General features: G+C 41.2%; 1 protein-coding gene across 16 annotated transcripts in view; it reads left to right on the top strand.

The window, feature by feature from the left end:
* The window catches only part of DNASE1L3 (deoxyribonuclease 1L3), a 135,622-nt gene that overhangs the window by 117,055 nt on the left and 6,126 nt on the right, over positions 1-12,441 (top strand). For 10 of the 16 annotated variants that reach the window (XM_078861483.1, XM_078861481.1, XM_078861476.1 and 7 more), the window contains 3 exons: positions 10,090-10,175; positions 10,334-10,440; positions 10,918-11,006. In XM_078861483.1, the coding sequence (XP_078717609.1) occupies positions 10,429-10,440; positions 10,918-11,006 (101 nt within the window). In that variant the 5' untranslated portion in view covers positions 10,090-10,175; positions 10,334-10,428. Of the gene's footprint in view, positions 1-10,089; positions 10,176-10,333; positions 10,441-10,680; positions 10,822-10,917; positions 11,007-12,441 lie in introns of those variants that run through there. The other 6 variants (XM_078861484.1, XM_078861474.1, XM_078861487.1 and 3 more) reach the window with 4 other exon arrangements.

Below are 12,441 nucleotides of genomic sequence, written 5' to 3'. Positions count from 1 at the left end.
GTGACTGGGTGGCCACAAATAGAGGCGCTGAGTGGTGATGAGGAAATAAGAATGCAATGAGAAGTTTTAATAAATATACTTGTCCTGTAACCAGATTACATTTGTTCTGAAAGTAGATTACATTATTTTGAAAAAAAAAGCGAGCCGACAACCTAAATAATTAAGGTAATTTCATTTCCTAGTGGACGTAATTACATTTTCAGCGAAGATCGAAGTTTGTTGCCTGGCAGTCTGTGTGCAATTGAGCTGTGAAGGTCACATTTGCTGGTTGTCCATACCTCTGTCACCATTGCCTTGCCCCCTGCTGTGTAAATGCAAGTTGTGCTGCAGCAAACGATAGCTTAGGTAATTGCTCATGAGAAAACAAGATGAGAACATGAATTAACCTGCTGGCCCAGAAAACGAAAAGTGACTCTTCTACACCACAATATTAATGGGCAACTTGTCTTCACGTCTACCAGCTCAAGGCGGCCGTAGATTGACATAGCCGGCAAATTACGGAATATACTATCGATAGAAAATTGACATAAATAAATATTTAAAACGTATACACATTTTAAGTAACTTTAACCTCACAATCTTCACTTAAAGCTTTCGTGACTGCAGGAATTCATATTCTTGGTTCTTTCGGTAAAGTCACCGAGATAGGTTAAAAGAAAATAACAAAAAACTACGACGTTTCGATCGCAACACAAGCGGTCGTCTTCTGAAGACGTCTGCAATCCGCATGCAAGAGACAATATAAGACGTCTTCTGAAGACGACCGCTTGTATTGCGATCGAAACGTCGTATCTACGTGACTTTACCGAAAGACCCAAGAATATTTAACCTCCCAGCAGAAGGTCACAATTTAGAATTATACTCCAGGCACAGACAACGGCATACTATTTACTATCTTTAGCCACAAGGTCGCTGTAGCCTTTGCTCATTACCTTGTTAGTGGAGAACTATTTAATTGCAGGGGCTTGTGTCACATATTCTCCCATGAAGGTTAAGCCTGCTGTTGATCTGTGATGCAGAAAGAGCAGCGTTAATTTGTATGTGGTTTAAACTCAAGTGGTTCACGTGCATTTACGATTCAATTTATTATTCAGTGCATTTAAAGGACATTGCCATTGTCGCTTAAATTATTGAATGGAGCTAGAATGTTCATGAAAGCACGACGTATATTCCTGAGGTTTACCAAAAACAGTGCAATCCGCATGCAAAAGACAATATCAAATACGTGTAGAGCAAACTGGAAATCATTCAACCCTGCAAATACATATCCTCCATTTGATACATAGCAATGACAAAATAACCGCTCATTGAGATGTCAAGATAATTCATGTTTCTGCAATATGAAGTGGCTGGGTATCCACAGATGCGTCTTTGCATTTCTATTAATCATTTATAAAACGCTACTTTTGCCAAAAAATGTGAGGGCCCAATTAAAACTATAAGCAATTACTAGGCAGTATTATAATCTTAACCTTGAACTTTTCTTACTACCAGGTTAACCAGGTCTTTGGTTAAATTGACCGCCACAGAAATACTACACACTTCATCACAAAGGTTGGATTGGTGGCAGAATGGTGCAATGATTAGCGCACTGTGCTATGAACGCAGCAAGCAACCTGAGTTCGATTCCCATCCATGGCTAACATTAGGAGCAAGTGTTAATTGCATGATGAAATATGGTCAATAACCACCACAGCTAACACAAAACGGAGAGACCTTCATCCACCAAGGGACTGACATAGGATTATACATTATCATACATTATTTTACTGTCTATTAAATTGAAACATCAACAACGCATATTCGGTTTCAATACAGGACATGTTCATATGAATGAATCATTGAGAGAGGAAAAGAAACAGCCATCTACTTGAGGCGTTGCTCAGGACAATACAAAATAGCAAAGCAACGTCTTTGTTGTTGTCCAACCCCGCTATTCCATGTGACCCAGAAAGCAGTGGATTGCGCTCCTTTACAGATGGGACCTTCTGACATTCGTCAGAGGTGCGAGATGCGTTCTGGATACGCACCTGCCTTCGCCGCTGAGCTCATTATGCAAAGCACCGTGCAGCGAAGCATCTGGCCAAAAGCAGTTAAACTGGGTGCCAAAAGACCACGCAGTCACCGGCTCAAATTCACTTTAAAAAAATCCTTTCAAGTTAATTTTCAAGAGGGCATTCGCGATGCGATCCCTTTGATTTGCCTCATCTCTCCCGCTGCCAGTGATGCTCTCGGAGGCGAGCAGAGTGTTTATGATGAAGACCGCTGCAGGTGCAGAATTCCTACCCCCACCTCAACACAAACGTTTGCACAACTGGTGGCAGTCTCATTAACCAGCATGACTCAAACTGCGAAGCAGCAGTCCACCATCCAGAAGGCATGCACTTCTTATGTTTGTTTAACTACTTTAAAAGACTCCGTGGTATGTTTTTTATGACTGTGTGGGGCCTCTGTGAATTTCGATAAATGTACAAAGCTTTCTGTTTTCAGTGAGCAAGAGGCACCACATGTCCCTGCGAGATGCAATATGATGTATCTTTGGATGTGGATAATAACCATTCAGTGCAAAGAACCTGGCCACCTGAGTGATTCCCTGGGACAGCTAACATGAGTGGCGACTATTGTCTGAACCAACCCTTGTTCTACCGTCACAAATTCTTGCTGGCCAATGTGATGCAGTATGGTTAACAGTGTGGAGTGGACTTTGATTCAGCTGTAGATTGACAGAATATTATTTTACCATTGCGACTAACAAAACATGTCCAGCTAATCACATTCTGAATATACAAAACCATCTCCAGCATTTTTACAAATATGTTTCTCATATTTCCAAGACATTGTTACAGGCATGCAAATATGTGCATGTATGCACTTTGATTTTCAACATGACTATAACATCATGGGCGAATGGACTTAAAACATATATATCTTGCAATATTATAATTAAAAAAGCCAGTCTCATTCCGTGAGTATTCAAGGTTGGACATAAGGTACAGAATTTGTGAATTGGTTCCCTTTGACTCACACAAATTAATTTACTTTGATCGTGGTACAGCTTTTGAAAGGTTATTCTGCACAATCACAACAACATTCTTTCACACGTAGTATGAAATATAACTGAACAACAAAAAAGTTTTGAATGGAAAATACTACACGTGTAATTCATCATGTTGACTTCTATTATGTTTGGCATTACACCTAAGAAAATGATTTATAAATGAAGAATGTTTATTTGGAAGATGTCAATGTCATAAAAACATGAATGAGGAATAAAGTGAAAAGTACATTTTACAAGGTACTAATTTCATTGTATATGAGTGTCTATGCAGCACACCGTAACAAACACCAAAAACTTTTATAATTTTATAAAGATACGCGTTTCAGCCTTCTGCACCACAGAGAACTGGCGACATGATTGGGTGAACACTGACAAAATGCCTGATCGCCCATCCCACTAAATAATTTCTGGGATTTAGTCGATATCTAAGAAAACAACGATCTACATTCAATCTAATCTGCAGTTTCTTGACAAACCCGCCCACTTCACAAGTTTAATTTTAACGAAAGCATGGTGTGATTAGAGAAAAAAACACTAACTAGGAGATAAACAACATAGGAGTGACCCACTGGGAACCCCAGGTCAGTCTATTGGTCTCTATGTGAGTCTTTGGATCTGTATGTGAGTCTATGGGTATTTATGTGAGTCTATTGGTCTCTGTGTGAGGCTATGGGTCTCTATGTGAGTCTACCGATGTCTATGTGAGTATATTTAGCTTCATGTGAGCTCAAACAGTCGTGAACCACTGTGAACTCTGACCTTTCAACAGAGGCACTGAAGCCATCCACCACATTTGCTGACTAACTAATCCGGACACAAGACTGATGAGTTACTATTTATCCGGCCATCTCAATAAGTGCACAAGCAAAGTACAATTATACCTGATTGTTCTTTGGATGCTGGTTTTACAGGATTTAATAGTCAGTAAACTACAATGTCCAGTTCAATCAGAAGAGTCAATGCACGATTTACTTGTGCTGAAAATAATTAGTTGAAACGGAATATTAAGAACCTATGCGTCAAACATGGGCCAACCTATGGTTATTTAATTACTCTATTTACAATGAGGAATACATGAACAAAACGCATTGTATTACAAGCATAACATTGTGAGTATTTACAAATCATAATTGCAAGTTCGTGTGTAATTTCCCGACTATACACGGTGCCTAGTGATAAAGGATTCATATTGTAATCAACGTTGACCCACCCCATCATGGTTTTGGCAGCTGTGCACTTGTCTTTAGCATTGTGTCTACAGTGTGTGTATTGTTCCATGAACATGTTATGACTAATGAATTGCTCTCGTGGTTGCGGTGGGAAAGTCTGTCCAATTATGTCTACTCCACACCCACTGCATTCAATCTGCTAATGGACAAGCCACTGTAGATCACTTTTTTTTCCACACAATTGTATTTGATAAAGGTTAGGACCCTTGTGTGAACGTATGTGCTCATTGTACCGATATTTATCCTTGCCATTACGGTTAGATGGATAATGAATGCTGAATGACCCTTACACAACTCGTTTCCTCATAGAGAATTATCGAGCACTTGTGCTCTTAAAAAAAGGTTTATTTTATTCCCAGACGAAGTACGTAAACGTACAGCCGACAATTAATGGTGGTCGGGCCTGCACTAGAAAGAGCTATAGAGAGCCCCTCAATGGGGTATTAGGCCTACCCGTAAACACTGGGCCCAGGCATATTGGATGAAGTCGGAGTACCCACACTTTACAAACTGCGGTTAACGCGTTTACACTGTTGGGTGGACAGGAGGGCAGGGGGGATAGTGTAAGAAATTTAGATCTCCTCCCAAGCCTCCTCCAAGATTCTAACTAATTCCTGTAAGATACAAAAAAAACTTGTCCCCCTCACCCCTCATCTTGATACTTTAAATTAATAATTAATTAGTTGTTGTTCTCTTTTTTAATGTTCAACCTATTCAATTGACCATTATTTCCGTGCCGATCTATCCAGCTTACCAGGCTCGTCAGACAGCCTTCAAACAACTTTAATGATGTACATAAGATTTTGGAACCATCACACTCACTCCTCTCTTATGAAGCCAAGCCCACTTCCTTCACAAACCCTGACATCTTAATCACTGTTTTCCATCAAACTCTGTCCCCTGTTCCCATCTTTGTTTCCCAGGCAGAGTGGTTGCATTACAAATATGCCAGAGACCTGAAAAATTGTATAAATCGGATTACTGAACGATCTAGATACACTGAATCTACATTCACGTGTGTCTGTTGAAAGTATGTGTATTCTCTCAGTCACCACATTTTTTCACGCGAACAAAAACATCAGCTGTTTATTTTAGATATAATAACCTTTGGAATAAATGTCCCAATTGTGGAGCTGAAAAAAAATAACTCAGCTCATACCACTGTAAGAAATAGGCGTAAATAAATAGAGTTGTTTGCAGCAGTAATAGGAAATCTCAATAACGTGTCTGCCTTGAAGCCATATAAAACATGACTCAAAATAATTTAAAGAAACATGTTGCGGACCCGCCGAACCAAAAAACAGCAAGCAAAAGTGTGAATCCTGAAAATATGAGAATTTGCAAAGGACTGCCATCAATTTCACCAGATACTAACACAATTATTTATGTTTTACTCATTGCGTGTGTCCATGCCTAGAGTGAGGACATTACGGTCTGACACAAACCAAATGTCAGTTGCACATTGATGCGGTACACAACAGTGTGGGCAAACAATTCTCTTGGCAAAATGGAAAGGATATAGCCCCATGGGCGGCCTTCAAAGGCTTCTGTGAGTTATTGGCAGAGGGTTATCAGCCCCGGGAGAGGAGTCGGTAATGGTCCACAAAATGACCGGATTCATCTTCATCAGCCCATGGTTACAAATGCCTGCCAGAGAAAGACAAGCCTCTCGCATGACAATGCTACTCCGTGGCAGGTATAAAGCAGCAGGAAGATCTCTCATAAAAAAAATCGTGTCCCTTCTGCATAGTTTCTTCACTTAGGTTAATATCATTTGTGAGGAGTCACTTTGCATATAAGTTCCTTAATGGACTCAAATGTCATAATGAACATTTCACGAAACTACTTGAATGTGGCATTTAAATACGGTCCACTTGGTGAAGAAGTGTAACGAGCTTCAAGATCAACGCAATGGAAAAACGTTTGTTTTGGTTTTTAGATTGAGCTCGGTGTGGAAAACCAGACAATTAAATAATCTAAAACGTGTTTCCTTTATTAGCTGAGTGGTCACTGATGCTGCTGTGATGTATTGAACACATGGCACAAACAATGTGCGGTAACCGTGCAAATGCGCGCCGTGGTGGCGAGGTGTTAACTACCTCGCCTTGTATACATGTAGTGCTCGACTTGACACGACAGCTTCTTGCTTTTATCTCTCACTTTATTTCGCTTATACCGATCAACATTCCTCCAGCTAGCACCAATCAACATTCCTCCAGCTAACACCAATCAACATTTCTCCTCTGCCCTTCCGCTCGCTCGCCGCGTTCCGCCGGCCTCGCTCGCTCCGCGTCTCTCCGTCGACTCTCCTCTCCACTCTCCCCGTCACAGTTCAGCCGCTCTTTACCGGCTCCACCGTCACACTCAGCCGTATCTCTATCAGCTTCTCCTCCCACACTCCAGCGGCTTCCTACTGGCTTCGTCGTCACACTCCAGCCGCTTCTGCTGGCATCTCAGTTGCTATCTTATACCTTACCACGGCTACCCGATACTTCTCCACTGCTACCCTACACTTCTCCACTGCTACTAGCTCCACTGCTTCAACTCCAACATCCTCCGTCTCCTCCCAGGCGTGAACTCACGTCTGCTCCAAACCCCCTCTCTTTATCCCCCAGCCAATTAATCTTCAATTAATCTGAGGCATCCCCCGCGACACCACTCGCCCCCAGCCCCCGCTGGCACCTGCCATGTTTTTCCAGACAATGCGGCGCCACTTAGTGACAGCAACAACTTCTCGGCCAATCAGCGCCCTGCGTCCTTAATCACCCCTTACCACCTGCTACTGTCCTCAGACAGCGCGGCACCACCTTTGGACAACAACTCTCAGCTAATCAGTGCCCTGTATCCTTAGTTGCCCCCTACCCGAATCTGACCTTCCCCCTACACCTAACGACAACAACACCCTCGACCTCGTTTGCTCCCACTGTACTCTGCGTGTGCGTCCACCCACTCTCGAGTGTGGCGCGTATTTTCAGGCACTACATCCATAAGGACGTGGGTTCGATCCCGACCCTAACGCCTGTGTATTTGGAGTTTGCATGTTCTCTCTCCTCATGGTCAAGTGGATTTTCCTCCAGGTCCTCTGGTTTTTCCCTCCACATTTAGAATCAACATGCGTTTAGAGTATTTGGCTGCTATAAAAATCCACGTGAGAAGCCATTTCATTGAGCTATCATTCGTGGCCAAGTCGCTTCTGAAAAACAGCTATACAGCATAGTGGGCCTTACTTGGTAAAATAAAAAAAAATTGTAGTAAGTCGTTTATTTGAGTACACTGGCCTTGCAATTCAGAACATGGCAGCTCAAATTGTATCTCTGGCATGGCATTTGAAACAGAGGGCAGGTTTATTAAATCCAACTGTGGATACATCACAGTTAGTTGATCAGCAGGTAGCATGTAGTGGGGTAAGGCATGGGTACTCGACCCTCTTCCAAGGTATCTGACCAAATACACGAGTATGTGGCTTATATATCTGGTCAAATATAATATAGAGGCGCTCTAATGAGCCTTTTCTAACAGAGGCCCTTCTGCCAGCGATAGCATGAGCAAATAATACACCTTCACCTTAGCTGTCACTGTTAAATTTAGATAAAGCTTCGATAGCATTTAACAATTATTGGCTGGTCTATCATATGACAGTGAATAAAAACAAGTGTCAAATATTAGATGTTCTTAAATGTATGCTTGAAATTACACTAAGAGAGAGGAAATCGAGTACATGGATGAGAGAAAGTACCCCAAATGAGATACATTGTTTAACATGTAGGCTTTCGTGACCAATATTATCCATAATAGAGGTTGTTTGGGTTAGATCGCATAAATATAAATGTATCATCAAACCCGCCACCACCCGACACAGCCAATTAGTAAGGTTTATCACGTAAACAGAACAGGCCGATTTGTTACCAGTACAGCTCACCGGTGTGTTGGAGAGCCTAGCCACAACATTTACAATTCGAGTACGACGTATCGGCAGTAATTACAACTGGCATCATCAGGCGACAGACAGATTTGGATTTATTCTCCAACATACCGGTGTACTATACTAGTAAGGAATTGGCATGTTTGTTTACGTGACAAACCTTACTAATTGGCTGTGTCTGGTGGTGGTGGGTTTAACAACACATTTATATTTACGGGATCTAACAAAAAAAAACTCTCTATTATGGAGATACATTGTATTGATTGATCGTTAAGAAAAGTATTTGGACTTGGGCAGGACATATTTAGAGATGGGATGATAGCCAATGGTCAAAAATGGCAATTAAATGGCAGTCAAACGAGAGTATACAGCTGAGATGATTACCATCCTTAAGATGAAGTAATGAGATTGGCTCGTGTGCAGGTGCTGAATAAACGGTGGCATCACGAGACCACGGGGGATGGCGACAATCTGGTGTGGTCTTCATTACAGCAATGGATACATCATGGCTTATACCAATGATGACGAATGAAACATGGTTTCACAACACTATTAAACAATGAACGTCAGGTCAATTTGGAACAGAAACCCCAAAGGCTTTCCTGATATCGCCTCGGCAAAGCCTGGATCGTTTTTTATCTTTTACAATTGATTCTTAATGAAATAGCAAATCCATGTTTTCAACAACGCTGCTTATCGCACAAGTTCACTACTACCCACACCGTGCCTCTCATGAATACCGCCCTATACTTAAACCACTGTACCTTCTATCTTCTATTCTGTGCCACATTAATACGAGTCCTGTTCTCACACAGTCACTTTAAGTGTGAACTGCTTTGCCATACGTCTCTATGTATGGTTTGCACGTGTAGTGAGTTCTTATGGAGACAGAGACAGAGACGGAGACGTTGTCGTAGAGGCAACACGGTTTAGTCATAAACTAACATACTACTCCCTTAACATCCCCTATCTAGGGAGGTAGAGCCTCCGGGCTAACGTGACTTATACTTGGCAACTCAACTCTTAGCCCTCCGGCTATCGGTGCCCTAGGCGAGGCTATCTGACCCGACCCAGCCAAGGTACGGGTCTCGACCACTGGTCCCAGCTCGACCCGGCCCTTACAAGGGCAGCGGGCTCGAGGTCCCAGGGTCCTAGTCTAGCTGGTCTTCAGTCTTCGTAGCACTGCCCCGAGCTGCGCTTGGGATGCCCCTTTTATACACCTCCAGGAGACCCTCCTCCCCTGGTACCGCCCCCTTTTTGGGACCTTCCAGAGGATCCTGGAAGGCCCCCCCTCCCCCCCACAGGTAGGAAAGGGGAACCCCGCCTCCCTAGGATCCGGCTCTCTCTCTATCCCCTTGTCCAGGCTAGCACACCCTACCGACCTCTGGCTGCAACTGCAGGTAAGTGGATACAGGCGAACGGCAGGTAAGTGGATACAGGCGGTGTGTGCATACGCGTTTCCGACGCTACACGAGGATAAACATTTTATTGCATCAAGTTCCAGGTTTTATTTTGTTTAACCAATTGCAAGAGTGACTTGAGGCATTCGTCTGTTTTTCATAATAACCCCAATTGAGTTATTTGACATTTTCAAATATGGCAAATTTGGATCTCGACGCCAGCACACAATGGTCGAATCTTGCGAATGACACCAGGGCATCTCACGTCCACAGAATGTAATCTCAATTACACCCAGAGACATCATGAGAGCAGCCCTGGATTTGGACCGTGAAACTCGCAACAAGCAGCGAATGCGCTACCACCGGCGGCAGCTGTCGAGGAGTTGTTCTGTCGAGCTCTCCGATGTGTGTTTGGGTTGTACCGCGTCTTGTTTGGCATCGTGTCCGACGTTTCAATCCATGTGCTGGGAACTTTTTCAGGATCTGAATTCCTGATTTGACTGAATTCTTGAAGAAGCTGTCGCCACTTGGTGCCAAACGTCGGACTTCATATTGAATAACATGAGGTACAACCCGATGTATGCATAGTCATGAAGTAAACGATTATGTATTAGCTACACAGCATATTTTGTAAAATATATCAGCTATGTAATTAGCACCGGAAGATTGCATTTTGAAAATTCATTTCTTGTTTGAACTTCATTTTTCTTAATCTTTTTGGCAGATAACAGAACTGAAAAGCGCACCAATATTTTCAACTGGCCGTTGTTCGAGAAAAAACATTTTCAAAAACCGACACATTGTAAACAACGTTGAGGGATGTTATCTATGGTATGTAAAGGTTGAGAACAAAAGCTCAGAGGTTAAGAATGTTAATCCCATAGATCTCTTTACCCAGTGTATAAAAAGCACAAAATTCAAAGAGGTATACGACCACTGTGTGTCGATTCCCTACTTAAACTTTTCCAAACCAGTTTAAAGCAACAGATGAGCTTGAGAGTCTACACATGCACACTTCCCTCTGGGATACATTTATAAATTCTGCCCATATTGGCAGATTTCAATCTAAAAATGCGGTCTCTGTTGAGCCTGCTGCTCCTGCTAGCCGTTTGTTCCTGTGCAGTTAATGCACTAAAAATATGTTCTTTCAACATACAATCGTTTGGAGAAACGAAGGCTGCTAAAGGACATGTCATGGCTATCATTGCCAAGGTGTGCAGTGCAGGACTGTATTAAAGCAGTCGTACACATTGCAGCAATACAAACACACACGTGTCAATTTTTAACATGTGTTTTTATTGCACTCAGGTTACTTCTCGATGTGACATCATGCTCGTGATGGAAGTTAAAGATTCCACCGGATCATCATTAGTGTCGCTGGTAAATGAACTTAACAGGTACGTTTAAGAGACATTATTTGTGACTGTAATCATTAAATTAGCGATATGTGTTTTATATATTAATTATTTAATGTAACAATTCAAGGTTAAAATTATCTTTCTCAATCAAAATGTTACGAGCTCTCAAACCACATCAGTGCGATACTGCAAAATATGTTTTAAAAAATCCATTGCAAAAATGCATTTCTTACAAATGTCATGTGAGGTGATAAATACACTATTTAGCTACATTGTTCTTAAATCTCAATAGAAATGTATTACTTTGCCAAGTTACATTGCTACGAAAGGACCAAGTCATATATTTTTCAGAAACTAGTACTTACTTTGAATAAAGAACGCACCCAACCATATGAGAAGAACTGCGTAATATTATTCACATACAAGCAGGTTCCCGAGCAGGTATTGACAGCAAACCTCTACTGCGTACTGCATTTCAATGTTAGCTGTGGTTGCAGCAAAGCACAAATCTCTACCCACCGTGTATTTTTTTTATTTGCAATTTTGGCCATTGTATATCATACACATTTGAACGAAAACAAATTACCGTACATTTTGCAGTGTATATGTGATTTAAAATAGCATTGTCCTACATTATTTGTATAACCCTTGTGGCCACAATTGGATGGTTATTAAAAGGAATAGCATTGTTTCATCTAGAACTGTCATTTGAAAAAAAAACGTTGTTATTTGTACATTCAAAATGCCACAAAAAGCGTGTTTTTAACACATTTCCACTGTTTCTGAAACCCACTTACGTGCTTTTAAAACGTTGCATGTTTTTCTTAATAACGTCGGTGCAAAGTAATGTATTTTCCATCCCGATTGCCTACAATTTCTTTATGCATGGAAATATCAGTGATAATGTATGCCTCAGAATTCAATGGCATTTAGCCCAAGTAATGCTTTTCATAACCTTTAATATTTTGCACAATAAAATGTGAAGCTTACTAAGAGGTGTGTGGTAGCAGGTGTGAATGTTTTTTTTACTTCATCTTCGGTTAATTTGATTTTACTTCTTAGATGTCTTCGTGTTGTTCTTCCATCATAATACCAACTACATTTTCTGCACAGGACAATCTTGCACATTTCTTCATAGTTTTTACAAATTTGAGAATTTAAAGCACTGGTATGATTACAACTTCGCAATTGGTGTGTTTTTTTTATATTAGGATAATGCAGGAACATACAAAAAAATTCGTGAAACAAGTATAAATCATGTTTTACAGTTTAATTAATAACTTACAGAAATTGATCATTTAAAATATTGCATAGTATACAACTATAATGGGCATCCGCAAAATGAAATCTCCACTAACCCATCACACCCATACTATTCATATTCACCTATCTTGTCTTTTCAAATTTCGCTGAAGTCATTAAATACTGCATTCACCAAACCATATGGAATAAAATAAATCTGGTACGTCAGAAG

This window comes from Lampetra fluviatilis, chromosome 12, assembly GCF_964198595.1.
Source record: "Lampetra fluviatilis chromosome 12, kcLamFluv1.1, whole genome shotgun sequence".
NCBI lineage: Eukaryota > Metazoa > Chordata > Hyperoartia > Petromyzontiformes > Petromyzontidae > Lampetra > Lampetra fluviatilis.
Note: the sequence above shows the minus strand (reverse complement) of the source record. Positions and strands in the feature narration are given on the sequence as shown.